This window comes from Cornus florida, unplaced genomic scaffold (genome assembly GCF_030987335.1).
Source record: "Cornus florida cultivar Cherokee Brave unplaced genomic scaffold, ASM3098733v1 CherokeeBrave_3.0.0_Hap2_Chr08, whole genome shotgun sequence".
Classification (NCBI taxonomy): Eukaryota; Viridiplantae; Streptophyta; class Magnoliopsida; order Cornales; family Cornaceae; genus Cornus; species Cornus florida.
The window spans coordinates 40,952,893-40,975,838 of record NW_026775578.1 but is presented as its reverse complement, the minus strand read 5'-3'; the positions used below and the strand labels follow the sequence as shown (position 1 = coordinate 40,975,838).

At 34.5% G+C, this 22,946-nt stretch overlaps 2 protein-coding genes across 3 annotated transcripts; both read right to left on the bottom strand.

The window, feature by feature from the left end:
- Positions 1–353: 353 nt before the first annotated feature.
- On the bottom strand, positions 354–5,447 carry LOC132271465 (cell division cycle protein 48 homolog). 2 transcript variants are annotated; one of them, XM_059772847.1, is made up of 7 exons: positions 5,008–5,447; positions 3,677–4,389; positions 3,332–3,550; positions 2,122–2,193; positions 1,757–2,038; positions 1,307–1,663; positions 354–835 (listed from the first exon to the last, which is right to left on the bottom strand). In XM_059772847.1, exons 1-7 carry the CDS (start codon positions 5,171–5,173, stop codon positions 653–655), a joined length of 1,992 nt encoding a protein of 663 aa, XP_059628830.1. In that variant the 5' UTR covers positions 5,174–5,447; the 3' UTR covers positions 354–652. The 2 variants fall into 2 exon arrangements, with proteins under 2 accessions (XP_059628830.1, XP_059628829.1); XM_059772846.1 differs by having other exon boundaries at positions 354–838; positions 5,008–5,361.
- A 3,638-nt stretch (positions 5,448–9,085) lies between these two features.
- Positions 9,086–14,543, bottom strand: LOC132271464 (cell division cycle protein 48 homolog). Its single transcript, XM_059772845.1, has 7 exons — positions 14,255–14,543; positions 12,994–13,640; positions 12,649–12,876; positions 12,319–12,543; positions 10,589–10,909; positions 10,148–10,504; positions 9,086–9,534 (listed from the first exon to the last, which is right to left on the bottom strand). The coding sequence occupies exons 1-7, from the start codon at positions 14,415–14,417 to the stop codon at positions 9,352–9,354; spliced, it is 2,124 nt and encodes a 707-aa protein (XP_059628828.1). The 5' UTR covers positions 14,418–14,543; the 3' UTR covers positions 9,086–9,351.
- Positions 14,544–22,946: the final 8,403 nt, after the last annotated feature.

Sequence of the window (22,946 nt, the reverse complement as noted above, 5' to 3'; positions counted from 1 at the left end):
ATGGTTGAAAAAATTATGGTTGTTATTGAAAAGAAAGTTCTAACCTCTAAAGCTTATGTCAAAGATTTATGCCAGGGTTTGGATTTTATAATAAATAGTTTTTTTTTGTTAATTTTTCTCTCTGTCCTATCATGTATTCTCTCGACTTATTTTCAGAATACACGAAATTGCAATATCAGCCATCAAAAAGTTGCCAAATCATTTGCCATTTAATTCGAGATACCACGTCACAAACATAATTCCCAATGTTTAGCATTTTTCCCTAACATGCATGTCAATCTGATCTTTTACTAAAATATCAAAGAATGATCTCTACAACAAGTGCTAAATAAATGTATAAATGCGTGAATGTATATTTGCTCCAAAATTGATCCATTCATATCAAAAAGATATTCACAAGAAGAAACTAGAAATAACATGAGATAATTCAAGCCACTAACCTAGGGTTCAAAGAACTTATTATAAAGAAGTTCAAGTTCCATGAACCTATCAAGAAGTTCAAATCAATTGTTTATTATAACAAAGTCTCGAGTGAAAATGCCACAAAAAGCAGGTAACAACAACATAGTAATCATCAGACGAACATTAGTCTTAATACAATTGTTGCCTTCAAAGGTGTCTGTGTGCTTGTTGAACAAAGGTTAAGAAATGGTCAGTTCAGAGCCCCTGCAACAACTGCCTGGTACATATCATTGACATCATCACTTACACTCCTACGCACATATTTCATTGATTCATCAAAATGGGCAGCCTTGACCTCTGACACCTCTTCTTCTTCTACATCCTCCTCCATAGCCTCTGGATTCTCCCTTCTCTTCCTCTCCCTCTCACGCTGCTCCTGCAACATGAAAAGTGAAACTTCAACCTTTAAATATTTTAGTTTCCACGCAATAAAGTAAGAATTTCCGAAGAGGGTTTAAACTAAACAAGTCCTTTGAGTTTCACATAGGTTCAAATGAGGGCATTGTGCAAGGACTTCCCAGAATATGACAAAAGACTGGCATTATCATTTGCATGCTCCCTCCTTTGTGCAAAAAGGCCAAACTCAAACACAATAAACATTGTCCAGAAATGACAAATTAGTGATACCAGAACAAACAAGTCTTAGACTCTGATTAGACCACGTTGACATATGCACATACATACACACTAAACCAATACAGTTGTTACATGCCTTTCCAGAAATGATACGACAACATTGTTCCAATTATGTGGGGATTTGAAGAGGCTTGTATAATATGCATCCAACTATCAATATTTAGAGGGGGCTGGGGATTGATGAAAAAATATTAGTACATAAGTTTACCTTCTGAATTTCCTCTTTTATCGCATATTTGCAAGCACGTTGGCATATTTCCATAATATCAGCACCACTGCAGCCTTGGGTGTTCTTAGCAAGGGATCCCAGGTCTACATCTTCAGAAACAGGAGATTTCCTAAGGCAAGCCTTGAAAATCTGATAGCGAGATTCTTCATCAGGCAAGGTGATATAAATCAATTGATCAAAACGGCCAGGACGCAAAAGTGCAGGCTCAATAAGATCATGCCTGTTGGTGGCTCCAATAACAAAAACCATTTTATTGGTAGAAATTCCATCCATCTCCGTTAGCAGTTGATTCAAAACCCTGTCAGAAGCGCCACTATCTACTAAATTGTGCCCCTTCTACAAGGAATAAAAAAAAAAAAAAACACAATGTAAACAGGGATTAAAAAATATCAAAATGAACATCTCAGGGTAGAAAGCACTAAAACAGACCTTAGTAGCAATTGAATCCAGCTCATCAAAGAATAGCACGCAAGGAGCACATTGGCGAGCCTTTTCAAATATTTTTCGAACATTAGCCTCACTTTCTCCATACCACATGGTAAGCAATTCCGGACCCTTAATACTGATAAAGTTGGCCTGACATTCATTGGCAACAGCCTTGGCCAGAAGAGTTTTCCCACATCCTGGTGGGCCATAGAAAAGAACTCCCTTTGAGGCTGACACACCAAACTTCTCAAACTTTTCAGGATGCTCCATGGGATACTGGATGGCCTACATGATAACGAGAGAGTATGAGGGGGAAAATGAAAAATATAAGGTTTAGGTGTATATATACGCTGCAATGCAGCAACTACCTCTTGAAGCTGCTGCCTAACATTCTCAAGGCCTCCAATATCTTCCCAACTGACATTGGGCACTTCAACAACCTGGCTCACCAAAACATTAGAAATGAGTTGAAACTCTTGTTAAGAAATATAAAAATTTCTGATTGCCTATTGGAGTGCTGTGTTTCATTTACCTGCTGGTTGTGTCTCATGGTATAGAAAGAAAATTGAAGACATTTATTCGGGGAGATTCAGATTTGGTGAAGAAAGCTCACTTGTTGTGTTGGAAGAAGGTCTCTTTACCTTAAGCTGAAAGTGGTTTGGTGTGAGAAAGATTGAGGATATACAGAAAAGCATTTTCATGTGCTTTGGTTTGGGACTTGATTAAGAAGAAAGAGTCTCTGTGGGTTGCTTGGTTTACTAATAGGTACATCAGAAACACTTCCTACTGGAGTTCAATTCTTTCATCCCCCCGTTCTGCTATTTGGAACAGCTTCTATCAGTTAGGGAAATCATGCTACAGAATGTGAATTTTAGTGTTGGATCAGATTCAATTATTAGCTTGTCAGAGATGTGGCCTTACTTTGTCGCAGAGGTTTGGTCATGGTGTGGTTAGATGCTTTCCATTCTCGAGACAGGGCACAGTGAATGTTCTTATTCAAGATGGTAGATGTTATCTCAGTTTTTTGGGAGCTGGGATGTACCATGTAAAGCAGTTCATTTCTATTTTGCCTATTCATAATGGTGGAGATAGACTGATGTGGGATGATGGTTCATTTACTTCTTAAAAAGCTTGGGATAAATATAGATGACATCTTCCTTTGGTGCCTTGGCGAAAGCTGTGTTGGAATAAGGTGAGGCCTTGAACTTGTTTCTAGGGATCGTGTATTCGTGGGGTGCCAATTTGCTAAGAAAATCTGGGCATAGTTTGATGATGTTTAGGTGAAAACTTTTAATCAACTGCTGAATTGGTTTATTCAGTATACTTTAGCTTCATCACATAATGCTAAGTTTAATAGGATGGTTTTCACAGCTTCTCTACATGATGTTGTTGCTGCCATGTAGTTTTCTTTTTCTTTTATGTATAATGGAAGTGGTACTTATCTGTTTCGTGTTGATGTAGTGTTTTTTTTTATCGTGTTGATGTCTAGAGTGAAGGAATGCCTTCACTTTGATCCTTATGTACTGATTGATCCATCTTTGATCCTTAAGAAAAAATACAATATAAAAATCCCCTCACTGTTTCACGCAGAATTGATGGCTTGCTCTTTCCCGTAGCAATTTGTAGTTGGAAGTGCTCATTCGTAACAACCATGGAGTTGAGTATCTCAGCATCTATGGACTCATTTTTCAAGTCAATCTTCTCTCTGATGCATTGGAGTGCAGCCTCAGTGCACAGACCTGCTAAATCAGCACCAACATATCCATGCGTGTCTTTGGCAATTTTTTCTAAATCAACCTACACAAATTAGAAGCACAAGTTGTTCAAAAACAATATATAATCTACTATAAAAAAAATAAAAAATAAAAATAAAAATAAAAATGGAAGATGATACAAACTAAAAAATATGGTGTTTGATATTACATTTTCAGCAAGCTTCATGTTCTTCGTATGGATTCGAAGAACCTCAAGACGCCCAACTATATCCGGAACACCAATTTCAATTTCCTTATCAAATCTACCAAACCTTCTCAGGGCAGGGTCAATGCTGTTAGGACGATTAGTAGCACCAATCACAACAACATGATCGCGGCGCTTAACACCATCCATAAGGGTTAACAGCTGGGAAACAACCCTCTCAATAGCTTCCCCACGAGTTTTCTCTCGATTGGGAGCAATAGAATCAATCTCATCAATAAAGATAATCGATGGAGCCTTCTTCTGTGCTTCCTCGAATACTTTCCTGAGATTGCTTTCACTCCCTCCGAAATATTGAGACATAAGCTCTGGTCCATTTATACAGAAGAATGAAACACCAGTTTCATTAGCAATAGCTCTCACTATTGAAGTCTTTCCGGATCCTGGAGGCCCATATAAGAGAATCCCTTTAGGTGGCTTCACACCAACTGAATGAAATACTTGTGGATGCCTCAGTGGCAACTCTACTATCTCCCGAATCTCTGCCATCTGTTGACCGACTCCACCAACACCATCATAACCATCCTTGTCTAATCGATCCTCACTTGCCTCCGGGGGAACTACACAGAGGCAGTACTCTGGCGGATCACCTTCAATTACTCTGAATTTCATACCCCCCATTGCTCCCCTTACAGGAAGGAGGTCACCCCTCTTCCTCACTGTAAAGATGCACCACCACCACCAACAATAACAATAATTTCATTGAATAAGACAAATATGGTAACAACAAGAGAATTTAAATGCAACAAACTGTTAGTTGAAAGGAAAGAACTCATGAGACTGGAATTAATTACTTTCTATTTTTGGCATGACTTGAGAGTTCATACTACTACAAGTTCAGATCACTTTGACCAACTGTTTTTATGTAAATGATAAGTAGAAAAGCAATAGGAACTCGAATGAACAGTGCAATAGCAATAAATGCTAGAATTTCTACTTCCATAATCTCATCATCATTTATTTATTTATTTATTTTTTTTATTTTTTCTTGGCAATAACTCGGGATTTAATCCCATAGAGATGATAAATCTTTCCCCCTGTAAATTCAATGGTTGAATTATCTCCCGAGCATATTGAATCGGGTCAATATCATGAATAACAATATCTGAGCTATCAAATCAATTCATAACCAGTTGTTGGGTAACATTGTAATCTAGTCAAATCGCAAGTTACAATTTGAGACTTATTTCGCTTATCAACAATTTTGAGAAGAAAATACCAAAGAGTATTGCTAGGGTTATTTTGCTCAAGGAGAAAAAAAAAAAAAAAAAAAATACCTGTTTCAGAAACAGAGGGCCATCGAGGAGCGCTTGGTTTGATACGAGATCGAAGGTATGAAGAAACAAAAGGTGCAGAACGAACCAGATGATGAGACAAAGACAGCCTGTTTGTAAACGAACAAGTGCATGGTTTAATAGATAGAGTAGTAAATGCAGAAGCCATGGAAGAACAAATGACAGAGCCGAAGAAGGAAAGAAGGGTTTGGAGAATTGGAAGTTTCTGGAAGCTCAACGTAGGGAGATGGTGAGCCCAAGGTTCAAAGGCTTGTTCGAAGGAGAGAGAGAACCCTTCGCGCGAGATTATTGTCAGGTGGATTTCTTGACTTGACTGATTGATTGACCTCTTGCATACGGACAGGGTGAGTTCAATAAATTCTGGCCACGCGTCATCCAAAGGCGGTTTATAAAAAGAAAAAGAAAAAAAAAAAAAATTTTCTTTAGCTTCAATTGGGCATTTCCGTTTCTCAAATGGATTTTTTTTTTTAGAGAGAGCAAAACTTTTTTGTATCTCTTTTTTGATTTCTTTTTCAATTATTTTTGTATTATTTGACATGTTTTTATATAGCCCTACTTGTAATAGAAGTTCAATTTTGGTAGCAAAATTGCCAATTTGAGGGAGAAAAAAAATTAGGTTTTGGTATTTTGTTCATGTATCAGTGGATAATGTATTGTTGTTGAAGAGGGAGGGAGTATTGTAGTTGAAGAGGAACAACATAAGGGAATGTGGTATGGGCCATGGAAGGTATGATTGTCAATTTAGAGAGCTTTTAATGTTCTAAAGCAAGCACGACAAGTTTTCAACCATCCGCCGCATATTTCTTGAGAGCAAAAAAAAAAAAAAAAAAAACCATATTTTGCAATGGTAACTCTTACACTCATGAGTGTCATTATGTCCGAATCATTTAAATGTCTCGAGAGCTTGTCATTTTGTGTATTCTTTGTGCATGCATTTTTAGTAAATTTATATGCGATTAGGGAAACTCTTGTTAACCAATTCCATGAGGCATAGCTATTTCAGCATTTATTAACGCTACAACAATTTAAATGATTACTACAAAATATTTTCTACAATAATTTTTGGAAGGCTTCATGAAGTTAAAGTCTTAAAAGAAATAGTTATTCTATAAAAAATGACATAATTGTCTTTTCAAATTTTATCTCTTTGTCTTTAATCTTTAACTTTTTAAGTTTCTTTTGATAAAAAATAAAAATTTTTTTTATCTCTGTTAAATATATATTTTGTTTATAGGGTCAAAAAAAAATATTTATTCAAAATCAAAGTTATTTATGCTGATTAAATTATCTCTTTTGAGCAAGAAAAAAAGATTATTTCTATTTAATAAAGTATCTCTTTTGACGGGACCCATAAAAAATTACCTCTTTTGACAGGACTAAAAACAAAATACCTAAAAAGAGTTAAACTTTATTGAATAAATTATCTGTTTTGATTGGAACATTAAAAAAAAAATTCATTATTGAATAAATTATCTCTTTTGACCGTCAAAAATAAAATTATTTCAATTGAATAAATTATTTTTTTAGAGTACCTCCAAAAAAGAAAAAAGAAAAAGAAAAAGTGTAGCACGTGAAAAAAAAAAAAAAAAAATTAGTAAATGAAGTAAGAATGTTAAAAAAAAAAAAAACAATTTACATTTCAAAAAAAAAATTTATATTAGTATTATACAATTAAAATACAGTATTAAATTTCATTTAGAGTAAATCTCATATAGCATTCTGCTAAACTGCAATTTTGAGAAATAGGGAAAAAAAGACAAATCAAAATAAACCTCACGACTGCTTCTTACTCCTATATATGACCAAGAAAGCATCTGTTTTAAGTTTGACCATTTTCCAACGGTCATGCAACAACCCTGGGCCATTTCCTTTTTATTTTTTTGTGGGCTTTATTAGATTCATACAAATTGGACCTACTTGCAGCCTTAATTTGGCTGTTCAAACTTGCAGTGTAGAGATGCAAATGGAGCGGCTATAACACACAACGTTCTTATTCTAAACACGTTCAATAAAGGTAAATTAATTCTCAAATTTAGAGATGGTAAAAATCCCCACCCCAATGAGTCCTTGCCCCTCCCTATCTCGTTTGAAGACGATTTTAGGAAACCAATTATGTAAATAGAAATGGAGATGCGGGCTGCTTTAAAAAACACGACTAATTTTGGGACAGTTTCGGGAGATGGTGGCCCCGCCCCACCCCATATATATTATAAATTTATTAAATTTCTCTCATATACTATGATATATTAATAAAATAGGTTAAGTATATAAATATTAGGAATAACAAAAATCCCTATCTCGGCAAGACCCTGTCCCGTTTGGGACGAATTTGGAGAACCGATTATATAAATGGAGATGATGCTAGATGGAGGCTGTTTTGAAAAACCTGGCGAGTTTTGGAGCGATTATGGGGATGAAAAAATTAAACGGAGATGGGGAATGAGATCCCCGCCCCATTGTCATTCCTACTCAAACCTAACTGGTCTCAACTTGCCTCATTCCGAACTTGAGATAGATTGAAGATTTGAGGGTTCCTTTTATGCATATTTCAAACAATTACTAAATACAATCTATAATTAATTCAATATCAATTCTTTAGAAAATATAAATATAACCAAATAATTTATAAGAATGATAATAAATTTTGTTAATTTTATAGTTATATATCTAAAGAATCGTGAAAAAAAGTGAATAAGAACAAAAATTCAAATAATTGAATTATTCATTTTATGTATAGTTTAAAAATTGAATGGGGGGTTTGGGGTTGGACCAATCTTGATTCTAATTCTCATACTAAGCATAACCTGATTAGATCATATCCAACTAATCAATCCCATCTCATTTGGAGCGTAATGGAACATAACTCTGTCAAGATGTCAAATGGACATATTTACATCGAAGGTTCTCAAACTAAGTATAGCCTGATTAGAACATATCCAACTAATCAATTCCTTCTCATTTGGGGCATAATGGGACATGTTTACATCAAAGGTTGAGGGTTCAATTTCCTAGCCGTTGAAACAATCTTATGTATTTGTTCAAGTACAAAAGGAAAATAAATAAACAGATTGTCAAATCCGAAAAATGGGGGTTGAAACACAACTGCTCAATTCATACCTTTTTTCTGGGTAGATTGCTCTATACGTATACAATGTCAAAAAGTCTGGTCTATACTTAACTCCTCCATTTAGAAATTACAGTTTTTAATGGCCTTACTCCACGTCTATATTCACAAAAAATATTCTTAGCTCAAAAGTAAGAGAAAACACAAATGCCTATATATATATATATAATTACATACACATACATGATTAGAATCATCTACTCAACTTTGGATTTGCTTGTTTTCTTAATTTAACTATAACTTAAATATGTTAATACTTCAACAAGAGAAAGAAAGTATAACATCTATTAAAATATCCAGATGTGTAGCATTGCTCAATTTTGATGATATATGTGTATGTAATATGTGTGTGTGTGTGTGCATCTGGGTTTTTAATAAGTTCTCATATTCCAAGGAAAAAGGCAAAATGACCATTAAAAGAGAAGTGAGAAAGAACAATCAAATTGGTTTTTTCTCTCTAATTTCTTTTCTTTTCTTTTATCTTTTATTATAGATATATATATATCTTTTATTATAGATATATATATATAATTATTCTCTTTTTCATTCTGACTTTAAGAACTTCAAGTTGATTATTTATTTATCAAATTATTCACATGCATGTAGATGGTTGAAAAAATTATGGTTCTTATTGAAAAGAAGGTTATAACCCTTGATGCGTATGTCAAAGTTTTATGCTAGGGTTTAGATTTTATAATAAATAATTTTTTTGCTATTGTTTTCTTTCTCTATCCTATCATGTATTATCTTGACAAAATTACTTTCAGAATACACGAAGTTGCAGTATCATCCATCAAAAAGTTGCTCACTTGCTATGTAATTCGAGAAACCACATCACAAAAATAATCCGTGATGTTTAGCATTTTTCACTAACATGCATGTCAATCTGGTCTTTTACTAGCATATCAAACAATGATCTCTACAACAGTTTCTAAATAAATGTATAAATGCGTCAATTAATATTTGCTCCAAAATTGATCCATTCTTATCAAAAAGATTTTCACAAGAAGAAACTAGAAATAACATGACATAATTCAAGCCACTAACCTAGGGTTCAAAGAACTTATTATAAAGAAGTTCAAGTTCCATGAACCTATCAAGAAGTTCAAATCAATTGCTTAATATAACAAAGTCTCGAGTGAAAATGCCATTGTTGCATTCAAAGGTGTCAGTGTGTTTGTTGAACAAAGGTTCAATAATGGTCAGTTCAGAGCCCCTGCAACAACTGCCTGGTACATATCATTGACATCATCACTTACACTCCTACGCGCATATTTCATTGATTCATCAAAATGGGCAGCCTTGACCTCTGAAACCTCTTCTTCTTCTACATCCTCCTCCATAACCTCTGGATTCTCCCTTCTCTTCCTCTCCCTCTCACGCTCCTGCAAAATGAAAAGTGAAAATTCAACCTTAATATTTTAGTTTCCAAGCAATAAAGTAAGAATTTCCGAAGGGGGTTTAAACTAAACAAGTCCTTTGAGTTTCACATAGGTTCAAATGAGGGCATTGTGCCTATAAAAGAATTGAGTTGCATTTCTTATCATTTCTTTAGTGTAAGGACTTCCCAGAATATGACAAAGGACCGATTTTACTGGGATGGCATTATCATTGCGTGCTATCTCCTTTGTACTAACCAATACAAAATATCACAACGAACTTTCATGGAAGTTCAGTTACAACTAAATCTGATCATATATAACACAAATTAGTGTCATCAGAACAAACAAGTCTTGGACTCTGATTAGACCACGCTGGCGTAAGGAGTCGGGACATATATACAAATTTAACCAATACAGTTATTACATGTCTTTCCAGACATGATACAACACCATTGTTCCAATTCTGTGGGGATATGAAGAGGCTTTTATAATATGCATTCAACTACCAATATTTTTAGGGTGCTGGGGGTGGTAAGGCTGGGAAGACTGGACCGTGCAAGGGTGGGATCACTGGGGTTTTTGTTGGCACAAATGAAAAATTAGTACAGAAGCTTACCTTCTGAATTTCCTCTTTTATGGCATATGTGCAGGCACGTTGGCATATTTCCGAAATATCAGCACCACTGCAGCCTTGGGTGTTCTTAGCAAGGGATCTTAGGTCTACATCTTCAGAAACAGGAGATTTCCTAAGGCAAGCCTTGAAAATCTGATAGCGAGATTCTTCATCAGGCAAAGGGATATAAATCAATTGATCAAAACGGCCGGGACGCAAAAGTGCAGGCTCAATAAGATCAAGCCTGTTGGTGGATCCAATAACAAAAACCATTTTATTGGTAGAAATGCCATCCGTCTCCGTCAGCAGTTGATTCAAAACCCTATCTGAGGCGCCACTATCTACTGAATTAAACACCTTCTACAAGGAACGAAAAAAAAAATGTAAACAGGGATTACAAAATATCACAATGAACAATTCAGGATAAAAAACACTAAAACTGACCTTAATAGTAATTGAATCCAGCTCATCAAAGAATAGCACACAAGGAGCACATTGGCGAGCCTTTTCAAATATTTTTCGAACATTAGCCTCACTTTCTCCATACCACTTGGTAAGCAATTCCGGACCCTTAACACTGATAAAGTTGGCCTGACATTCATTGGCAACAGCCTTGGCCAGAAGAGTTTTCCCACATCCTGGTGGGCCATATAAGAGAACTCCCTTTGAGGCTGACACACCAAACTTCTCATACTCTTGAAGCTGCTGCCTAACAGTCTCAAGGCCTCCGATATCTTCCCAACTGACATTGGGCACTTCAACAACCTGGCTCACCAAAACGTTAGAAATGAGTTGAAACTATTGGAGTGCTGTGTTTCATTTACCTGCTGCTGTGTCTCATGGTATAGAAAGAAAATTGAAGACATTTATTTGGGGAGATTCAGATTTGGTGAAGAAAGCTCAATTGTTGTGTTGGAAGAAGGTCTCTTTACCTAAGGCTGAGGGTGGGTTTGGTGTGAGAAAGATTGAGGATATTCAGAAATCGTTTTCATGTGCTTTGGTTTGGGACTTGATTAAGAAGAAAGAGTTTCTGTGGGTTGCTTGGTTTACTAATAGGTACATCAGAAACACTAGCTTCACCAATGGGCCAGTGGTCTAGCGGTATCAGCCTCTTACCTCCCCTCCCAAAGGGAGGTTAGGGGTTCAAGTCTCAAAAGACACGTGTGTGTGAGTACCAACTAGGAAAAAAAAAAAAGAAACACTAGCTTCCTACTGGAGTTCAATTCTTTCATCCACTCATTCTGCTATTTGGAACAGGCTCTATCAGTTAGGGACATCATGCTACAGAATGTGATTTTTAATGTTGGATCAAATTCAACTATTAGCTTGTTAAGACATGTGGCCTTAGTTTGTCGCAGAGGTTTGGTCATGGTGTGGTTAGATGCTTTCCATTCTCAAGACAGGCCATAGTGAATGTTCTTATTCAAGATGGTAGATGCTATCCCAGTTTTTTGGGAGCTGGGATGTACCATGTAAAGTAGTTCATTTCTATTTTGCCTATTCAAATGGTGGAGATAGACTGATGTGGGATGAGGGTTCATTTACTTCTAAAAAAGCTTGGGATGAAAGTAGACAACATCTTCCTTTGGTGCCTTGGAATAAGGGGAGACATCAAATTGTTTTGCTGCTTGTTTGATAATTTTGGACAAGCACCTATCACTATTTAATCTGCAGAAGAGGGGATTGCAGCTGACTTCAGCGTGTTCTAACTGCCTTTCATTTGATGATTCTAGGGATCATTTATTCGTGGGGTGCCAATTTGCTAAGAAAATAGGGGCATGGTTTGATGATGTTCTGAGTCGGTCTCTTCTAGAGGTGAGATCTTTTGATCAACTGCTGAATTGGTTTATTAAGTATACTATAGCTTCGATCATCACATAATGCCAAGTTTAAGAGGGTGGAATTCACAGCTGTTGTGTGGGCTATTTGAGGGGAGAGTAATTTTAGATTTCATCAAGGGGTTAGCATGTCTGCTGTTGCTGCCATGCAGTTTTCTTTCTGTGATTTTCTTTTTCTTCCATGTATACTGTAAGTGGTACTTTATCTGTTTCTTTTTCTTGTTGATGTCTAGAGTGAAGGAATGCCTTCACTTTGATCCTTATGTACTGATTGATCCATCTTTTGATCAATACAATACCTGCCTACGAAAAAATAAAATATAAAAATTCCCTCACCATTTCACGCAGAATTGATGGCTTGCTTTTCCCCGTAGCAATTGGTAGTTGAAAGTGCTCATTCGTAACAACCATGGAGTTGAGTAACTCAGCATCTATGACCTCATTTTTCAAGCCAATCACACCCATCTCTCTGAGGCATTGCAATGCAGCCTCACTGCACCAATCTGATAAATCAGCACCAACATATCCATGTTTGTCTTTGGCAATTCTTTCTAAATCAACCTGCACAATTAAAAGGCACAAAGTTTTATACTGATTGATCTATCTTTTGATCAATAAAATACCTGCTATTAAAAAAAAAAAAACAGAATATAAAAAATCCCTCACTGTTTCATGCAGAATTGATGGCTTGCTTTTTCCGGTAGCAATTTGTAGTTGGAAGTGCTCATTCGTAACAGCCATGGAGTTGAGTATCTCAGTATCTATGACCTCATTTTTCAAGCCAATCACGCCCACCTTCTCTCTGATGCATTGGCGTCCAGCCTCACTGCACAGAGCTGCTAAATCAGCACCAACATATCCATGTGTGTCTTTGGCAATTCTTTCTAAATCAACCTGCACAATTAAAAGCATATATAAGCTGTTCAAAAACAATATACACATCTACTATAAAAATAAAAATAAAAATTGGAAGACGATACTAACTCAAAAGTATAGTGTTTGATATTTTACATTTTCAGCAAGCGGCATGTTCTTCGTATGGAATCGAAGAATCTCAAGACGCCCAGCCTTATCTGGAACACCAATTTCAATTTCCTTATCAAATCTACCAAACCTTCTCAGGGCAGGGTCAATGCTGTTAGGACGATTAGTAGCACCAATCACAATAACATGAGCACGGCGCTTAACACCATCCATAAGGGTCAACAGCTGGTAAACAACCCTCTCAATAGCTTCCCCACGAGTTTTCTCTCGATTGGGAGCAATAGAATCAATCTCATCAATAAAGATAATAGATGGAGCCTTCTTCTCTGCTTCCTCGAATACTTTCCTGAGATTGCTCTCACTCCCTCTGAAATATTGAGACATAAGCTCTGCTCCATTTATACAGAAGAAGGAAGCACCAGTTTCATTTGCAATAGCTCTTACTATTGAAGTCTTTCCGCATCCTGAAGGTCCATATAAGAGAATCCCTTTAGGTGGCTTCACACCAACTGACTGAAATAGTTGTGGATACTTCAGTGGCCACGCTACTATTTCCCGAATCTGTTTACTGACACCACCAACATCATAATAACCATCCTGCTTGTCTAATTGATCCTCACTGCCCGGGGGAACTATTCCTCCCCTTACAAGAAAGAGGTCACCCCTCTTCCTCCCTGTAAAGCAGGTTCAATACTCAAATGTTCTGAAGGCTCATTAAATAAGACATATATACTAACAATAAGATAATTTAACCATTAACTAGGTAACAAACAAACTGTTAGTTGAAAGGAAAGAACTCATGGACCATCATCTAATGTGCTAACACTGGACTGGAATTACTTTCTATTTTAAATGTGAACTTTGGGATGACTTGAGAGTTCATGTTAGTACAAGTCCACATCATTTTGACAAACTGTTTTTAAGTAAATGATAAGTAGAAAATCAGTAGGAACTATAATGAACAGTGCAGTATCAATAAATACGAGATTTATTTTTATTATTATTATTTTTTTACTTTGCAATTACTCTGGATTTAATCCCACAGAGATGATAAATCTTTCGCCTGTACATTCAATGGATGAATTATCTGTCAATCATATTGAATCGGATCAATCATATGTGAGCTATCAAATCTATTCATAAGCAGTTACTGGGTAATATTGTAATCTAGTCAAATCGATCTTATCAACAATTCTAAGACCTTCCAAAGAATTGCTAGGGTTTTTTTTTTTGTTCAGATAGAGAAAAAGATAAAAAGATAAAAAGAAAAAACAGAAGAAGAAAATACCTGTCTCATAAACAGAGGACCATCCAGGAGGGCTTTGTTTGATACGAGATCCAACGTTAAACGAAACAGAAGGTCGAGATCGAACCTGATGACACAAAGACAGACCGTTTGTAACCGAAAAAGTAGATGGTTTAAAAAGTAGAGGAGTACACGCAGAAGCCATTGAAGAACAATGGAAAGAGCAGAAGAAGGAAAGACGGTTTGGAAAATTTGAAGTTTCTCCAAGCTCAAAAACGGCGACTATATAAAAAGTGAAAATAAAATAAAATACTGTATTCTTTCAACTTCAATTGCAAGGATTTGGACATCTCTGTTTCCCAGCATTACTATCGAAATCGGAACAGGCCAATTACCATATTGCCCATTATTTATGATTTTAAATGCTTAACCTGATTGCATAAACATTTTTGTATATTTTCTTTAATTTATTTCTCGATTATTCTTGTCTTATCTAGCTTGTTTTTATATAGTTCTACTCCTAATAGAAAGTTCAATTTTGGGATAAAAAAAAAAAAGAAAAAGAAAAAGAAAAAGAAAAAGAAAAGGTAAAGTACATATACACTCGTGAGGTTTGCTAAAAGGACACTCAGATGAAAGTTGGTCTATTTTGAGACAATCACAGATGAAAGTCTATTTTGAGACAATCACATCCCCTTGTGAAATTTGTTATCCAAATAAAGTCTTAAAACATGTGAAAAGTCCATTTTACCTTTCACTATTTTATTAATTTTAATTATAAATATAAAATACTTAGATGACCAAATTACCTTCAGCACCCAATTAATCTTACAACCAAATTATGGCGTCACCACTACACCAAAATCCATAATCACCCCGAAAACACCGCCACCATCTCCACCCCTTTTCTCTGTTGATTCGGACCTTCACCCTTCACCACCAATTAATTACAAAGCCAAACCAACCCCCCCCCCCCCCAAAAAAAAAAAAAGAAAAAAAAAAAAAACAACCCATTTACTAAACAGTCAAGCCATCACCGCCGGATTTTTCTCTCTGGCCGTCCTTACTCTCCGGCCGCCATCATCCAAAGTTGAGCTCGCCGTCGCCATCATCCACGGCTGAGCCATGACATCACCGTCTTCAGCCTTGCACATCACTGAGCTCGCCGCCGCCTTCATCATCAAAGCCGAAGCTCTCTGCTGTCACCCACATCTGAGCCGCCGCTGATTCATCCACGACCGAACTAGTCCATCTCTACCGCCCGAGTTCTCCTTGCCCACCGGTGCCACGCTGTGAACCGTCCTTGTCACCACCACCCGTCCACCGTTGTTTCGCGCTCTCTACCGCGAACCAGCCCATTGCGACCATCTCTGCTATCGCCCATTACGGGCGAGCCCTCCACTGGCCCAACCATCACCGCACTTATCTCATCAACGACTATGGGGCTCTATGGGTCGATGGAATCAAAGGCGAGCTGCGGATCTAGAGTCGGGCAGTTCGTCATGTTAGATTCGAAGGATCTAGAGTCGGTGGAGGAGAGGTAGATCGCCATAGTCGCTGCCACCCGTCGCCACCTTGTATGTGTGTGTATATATGTATCTGTAATACATATATATGTGTGTATGTGTGTGTGTGTGGATGTGTGTGTGTGTGTGTGTGTGACAGTATGTGTGTGTTGTTGTTGGGGAGGAAGAAGAGAGAATAAAGGAGAGAAGGAAATAAATGGTTATAGGTATGAGGGTAGAAAGGTCATTTCAACAATTAAATTGGTCAATATAAAAGTCAAAGGGTAAAAATGTCAATTTATTATCAGTGGGGTGTCTTTGGTAGCTGTATCAAACTTAAGGGGATGTCATTATCCTAAAATAGATAAACTTTCATCTAGGTGTATTTTTGGTAAACCTTAGGAGATATTGCTGTACTTTACCAAAAAAAAAAAAAAAAGTTTACAAAATTCAATTCGCTTATTTGATGCAAGGATGAATCATATGCTTACTCACCGGTACAGGTGATCAACGGTATCACATGGCATTGGATAATTACTGGAAAATTTTTTGGAATGGTTGCAAAAAAATTACAACTCTCGACCTCCAAATAGTGAAGTGAAACTCTTTACCACTAAGTTAAGATATCCTCTTTGAGATTTGTATAGTGAACCATTTTAGCTTATTATTTTTCATCATCAATGCAACATGTATATATATAGAGAAAATGCAGATTATAGTTGTTACAAGGTGGTTAAAGTGCATTGAATGCATTTCAAGCTGTTACAGTTTAAATCAAGACCTTTTAGTCGGTTAATAAACCACTTTCGGTCGTCCGACGACAGATTATAACGGTTACAAGGTGGTTAGAGTGTATTTAATGCTTTTTTAACATGAATTTGAACTCACAAAGACTCGAAAAATGGGCGATGTGTTGTTTAATTACTTAATTCAACGCTTAATTCTAAATGGATTAAGTGTTTATCCAATTAAATACGTTTGATAACGCATTTTGAGTATCACTGAAAACGGTAAGCGTTACTTAAAATGGGGTAAAATTTTAAGTGACATAGACATACTTATCACTAAATGCTATAAATTCAAAAACATATATAAAAAATATTTATTTTTGAAGTACCACTTAAAATCTTTAGTACTTAAAATTCAGCTTTAAAAATTTTTAGTTTTATCAAACAGCACGTGAGTCTTTCGGATTGCAAATTGACCGGTTTAACAAACCATGCTTTTAAGTATCACATAAAAGAAATTCTGATTAAATAATAGGTTTTCAACAATACAAATATTTCGCAATGGTTGCCCCGCCCCGCTCCGCCTCGCCCCAAATATACTATAAATTTATTAAAATCTCTTACAGACTATTATATATTAATAAAATAGGTTAAGTACATATATTAGGAATAACAAAAATCTCCATCCTGGAGAGGCCCCACCTCGTTTGGGCCGAATTTGGGGAACCGATTATGTAGATGGGGTGGGGATGGAGGCTGCTTTGAAAAACCCGACAGGTTTGGGATTTTGGGGGGATTATGGGGGTGAAAAAATTAAACGGGGATGGAGAATGAGACCGCCCCATTGCCATCCCTACTTGGACCTAACTACTCTCACCTCCCCTCATTTCGACCTCGAGATAGATTGAAGATTTGAGGGTTCCTTTTATGCATATTTCAAACAATTACTAAATAGAATCTATAATTAATTCAATATCGATTCTTTAGAAAAGATAAGGGTTAATTACAATGACACCCCCTGAGGTTTGTCATAATGACAGCCATATACAAGTTAAGCTTTTTTTGAATAATGACACCCCCTGCCAAAAATTGGATCCAAACAGCCCTTTAAAAGAGGTGAAAAGTCAAGATTGCCCTTCAATATTTTATTAAATTAAAATGTAAAATATCAAAACTCTTAAATGGCAGTTTTGCCCTTATAACCCATAGTACACCTCACCACACACTATTTCTCTCTCCTCTCACCTCATCCATCAAAAACGGTGAAACCTACAATCTCATCTATTTTCTCTATTATTGGTTTAACATTCATACCCATTCCAAATTAAGGCAACAAATCTCTAGCGAATTAAGGCAGCAAAATCTCCAACGAACTCGGTCAGATTCCAAACGATTAAGGTTGATCCATCTTCATTCCACCAGATCATGTCATCAGTTGTACGATCCATTAACAAGCTCATACGTTTTGGGCAAGAACGACGTCTAAAGAGATCTCGATGAATCGCCGGTCATCATAGATCTTGATGCATCGCAAGTCATCACAGATCTTGATGCCTTGCCAGTCGTTGATTCTCCACTGGTCGCAAAGCCATCGCCGTCGCACCTAAACCAATTAAAGACCATCAATACATATCTGTATACACTGAGGCTTTGAGCCCTTTTGATCCCTCGATCGACAGGTCCAGCGGGAAGGGAATCCCATTGACCGAATCTACGGCCGAATACAGAAGCGTAACCCTTATTAGAACCTTTAAAGCCATCGCCGCGGAGCCTTCACCATGCTTCTTCAGATCGTGAAGGTTACGGTGGTGTCGGTGCCGCCTCTGCCGCGGCCACCGTTGAAGTCGTGCCTGGACGATCTTGAAGGCGTATATATATATATATACACACACAAAATTATTGGTTTAACATTCATACCCATTTTTAACAGGTTTGATATTTCATTTTGGTTTGATATTTATTATTATTATTATTATTATTATTATATTAGGGTTAAAAAAGTAATTTCATTATTTAGATAAGTCAACACATAAGTTAAAGGGTAAAAATGTCATTTTATTATGTATTAGTTGTGGCACTGATCAATTGGGGTGTCTTTGTAAACTTTATCCAAACTAAGGGGGTGTCATTGTTTAAAAAAAGGTCTAACTTATCTATAGATGTCATTACAGTAAACCTCAGGGGGTGTCATTGTAATTAACCCAAAAGATAAATATAACCAAATAATTTATAAGAATGATCATAAATTTTGTTAATTTTATAGATCTAAAAAATTGTGAAAAATAGTGAAGAAAAACAAAAACTCAAATAATTGAATTATCAATTTTATGTATAGTTTAAAAATTGAATGGGGTAGGTTTGGGGTTGGACCGATTTTTTCTAATTATCGTACCAAGCATAACCTGATTAGAACATATCCAACTAGTCAATCCCGTCTCATTTGGGGCGTAATGGGACATAACTCTGCCAAGAACATATAATTACATACACATACTTGATTAGAATCATCTACTCATCTTTGGATTTGCTTGCTTTTTTAATTTAACTATAACTTAAATACGTTAATACTTCAACAAAAGAAAGAAAATATAATGTCCATTAAAATAGAGGACATATCTTTCTTCTAATTATCGCCACATCGTATTTGAGATACATATCTCGAGTTTTATTCGAGATGTGTAGCATTGCTCGATTTTGATCATATATGTGTATGTAAATATATATATATACACACACACTAGTAAAAATCGTGATCAAAAGTTATTTTATAATTTTAATTAAAAATTATAGAGAATTATCAAAATAAATTTATTTTTAAATAATTAATTAGCAACTTGTTTGAGTAATTACAATTTTAAATATTAATGAAATCAAATATATATATATTTTTTTGCATATTCATTAATCATGAGCAACAAATAGCATTCTAAGAGTAAAGATTAAAATTTAAGGAGTTACAAAATTTTACTTAAATAATTATTAATTATGATATAAATACTAATTTTAGATAAATATTAAAATTCATAATTTTAAACCATTAGTCATAATTGTAAAAAAATTTTAACAACAAATTCAATTCAAAATCAAGTCCAACCCAAACTCAAAAAACATTGAAACCCCGACTCAAAATAATATATTATGAATGAACCAAAAAAAAAAGGAGAAAAAAAATTACAATCCAAATTAAACTTACAAAGAGTAAAATAAAAACAAAAACTAAAGAAAAAAAGAAGAATGATACTTCTGAAAAATAAAGAGTAAATAAAAAAATAACAGCAATGACTCAAAATAATAATAAATTAAGAATGAACCACAAATAATAAATAATAAAATGAACAAAAAAAAACCACAATCCAAAGTAAACTTACTAAATCAACCACATCTAAACATCAATTAGAAATAGAAAAATAAAAATAAAACAAAAGGAATTAATAATAATAGTAATAATGTTTCTGAAAAGAAAAAAGTAAAGAGAAAAAAAAACCACAATCCAAAGTAAACTTACTAAATCAAACACATCTAAACATCAATTAGAAATAGAAAAATGAAAATAAAACAAAAGAAATTAATAATAATAATAATGTTTCTAAAAAGAAAAAGTAAAGAAAAAAAATTAACAATTCAAGTTAAACTTATCAGATTAACAACAACTACTGCTGCATTCTCAATACAACAAATTAAAAATAACAAAATTTGAACCATCATGCATTATATCACCTATTCCACATTTGGAGGACCCTGATGCACACCATAAGCCTAATCCAATATATATATATATATTGGTTATCATGTGATAAAGTTTTATAGAAAAAATAAAATAGGTAATTTGTGGTAGGGTTTTAAAGAAATTATTTTCTTTTCTTTTAATATATCCATGCCTAATTAGATTTCCATTTATTAAAAAACTCATAATAAATAAATAAATATATGTTATATGTGATAGAGTTTTATAGAAATAAAATGAGTAATTTGTGGTACAGTTTTTTAGAAATAGGTAATTTGTGGTAGAGTTTTATAGAAATTATTTTATTTTCTTTAAATATATTCTTGTCTAATAAATAGATAAAGTTTTATAGAAATTATTTTATTTTATTTAAATATATATTAGATTTTCTTTTTATTAAAAAACTCAAAATAAATAGATAAATACAGGTAATATATGATAGAGTTTTATAGAAAATAAAATAAGTAATTTATGGTAGAGTTTTATAGAAATAGGTAATTTGTAGTAGAGTTTTATAGAAATTATTTTATTTTCTTTAAATATATCCATGTCTAATAAATAGTTAAATAAGTGATTTGTATTAGAGTTTTATAGAAACTTTTTTACAAACTTTTTTTATATCAATTAATGAATATTTTTTTATGGTAGAATTATATAGAAATTATTTTATTTTCTTTAAATATATCCTTGTCTAATTAAATTTCTTTTTATTTAAGAAAATAAAATAAGTAATTTTTGGTAGAATTTTATAGAAATAGGTAATTTGTGGTAGAGTTATATAGAAATTATTTTATTTTTTTAAAATATATCTTTGTCTAATTAGATTTTCTTTTATTAAAAAAATTCATAATAAATAGATAAATAGGTAATTTGTATTAGAGTTTTATAAAAACTTTTTTAAGAACTCTTTTTACATCAATTAATATATATATATATATATATATATATATATATATATATATATATATTTGTGGTAGAGTTTTATCAAAATTATTTTATTTTCTTTAAATATATTGTTGTCTAATTTAGATATCATTTTATTAAAAAAAAACTCATCATAAGTAGATAAATATAGATTATATGTGATAGAGTTTTATAGAAAACAAAATAGGTAATTTGTGGTAGACTTTTATAGAAATTATTTTATTTTCTTTAAATATATCATTAGAAATAAGTAATTTGTAGTAGAGCTTTACGGAAATTATTATTATTTTTTAAAATATATCATTTTTCTAATAAATAGATAAATAGGTAATCTATTTTAAAAGTTTTATAGAAACTCTTTTAAAAACTCTTTTTATATCAATTAATAAATATTTTTTTTGTGGTAGAGTTTTATAGAAATTATTTTATTTTCTTTAAATATATCATTGTCTAATTAGATTTCTTTTTATTAAAGAAAATAAAATAGATAATTTGTAACAATCCGAACCCGAGGGTCTGAATCGCTAACCGGGTCCTTCCCTAAACCCGAGATCATCTAAAGGCAAAACAATCATTACAATGTCAAGACATGATTAATACATCATTCTAAGGTTCACAAGGTACCATTACAACATCATATAAGGCAGATGGTTGGTCATAAGGGAAGAAGAAGGCAGAACAGAAGAAGTCCAGGAACCGGTCGACGTGAAGATAGTACCCGTCAACTTATTTGGCTAAACCGGTTGACGTATACCCTTTTTACGTCGACTGGTTTAGCTACCCACGCCCAATAAGCCCACTGGAAGATACCAGTCGACGTGAAATCTCTAGGCGTCGACCGGTTTGCCCTGCTAAGGCCTGTTAGGCCTATGCTTGCATGTGTGAAACCCTCGCATTCTTCTGGTCCATTTGGGACCTCAAATACAACTTAAGCCTGTCCCAAGAACATACGTATGGCGGTATAACATAATTAAACATTTGTTCATTCGATTAACCCGGAAATGAGTTCAATACATCATTAATAATCAAATTATACAAATTGTCTTTACACAATTATAAACAATTTAAGTATATAAATGAGGTCGCCTTGGCCGTAAATACAACATCATAACACTATGAAGGATTCTAAAGTCCTCTAAGTCCGCGAAGGCAAGTTATACGTCCATACTCATCCGGTTTCCTACAAATGGTAAAATAAAAAAAGGGGGGGGGGGGGGGGGGGGTTGAGCGCAACAGCTCAGTAAGAAATGCCTTAAACACCGGTTTTGGACTCATTTGAGCCAACAACCAAAGAATGGGAGAAAGAAGTCGGGATCATACTCGGGAAATTATTAAAATCACAATTTACATTATTTATATTAACAGATCATCATCACATAAACGAATCATTTTCACAAATATCGATATGCCATGAAATGCAATGCTTTTTCGACTATAGTCCCGACCCAACATAATGCATACCGAAAACCGCTAATCGACTTTACCAAGGTGAGATTGATGATTATCCCTAGTTCCAAATTTGGCAACTATTTGGGGCCTAATATCAATTTTTTCACGCCCTACACCGGCCGCGCTCCCTTTAGCTCGAATTAGCCTAGGGCTCGCGAAATTCGGTTCCATTTACAAAACTTTTTCTCATAACCCTTTCAAAACACATTTCTTAAAAATCATTTCAGCCTCATTTTCCCCAAACCATGCCCATGTCATGAATGGAATCATGCATGAATGAAATCAACATATACATGCTTACAACTTTATCAATTTAGCCATAGATACTCATCATCATCATATATATATAAGTAACCTCAAGAAAACAATTTAACGTAAGGCATGCTCTTTAAACGACTTTGCAA

What these genes read in the sequence shown, in the direction of transcription:
- LOC132271465 (XM_059772846.1), bottom strand. Translation starts at nt 5,173, where the DNA reads ATGGCTTCTGCATTTACTACTCTATCTATTAAACCATGCACTTGTTCG. An exon ending in CATCAATTCTGCGTGAAACA is followed by an intron (nt 2,194 to 3,331) that starts GTGAGGGGATTT and finishes TTGGTGAGCCAG; the next exon opens with GTTGTTGAAGTGCCCAATGT. An exon ending in TTAGGCAGCAGCTTCAAGAG is followed by an intron (nt 2,039 to 2,121) that starts GTAGTTGCTGCA and finishes GTTATCATGTAG; the next exon opens with GCCATCCAGTATCCCATGGA.
- LOC132271464 (XM_059772845.1), bottom strand. Translation starts at nt 14,417, where the DNA reads ATGGCTTCTGCGTGTACTCCTCTACTTTTTAAACCATCTACTTTTTCG. An exon ending in ACATGCCGCTTGCTGAAAAT is followed by an intron (nt 12,877 to 12,993) that starts GTAAAATATCAA and finishes TTAATTGTGCAG; the next exon opens with GTTGATTTAGAAAGAATTGC. An exon ending in CATCAATTCTGCATGAAACA is followed by an intron (nt 12,544 to 12,648) that starts GTGAGGGATTTT and finishes TTAATTGTGCAG; the next exon opens with GTTGATTTAGAAAGAATTGC.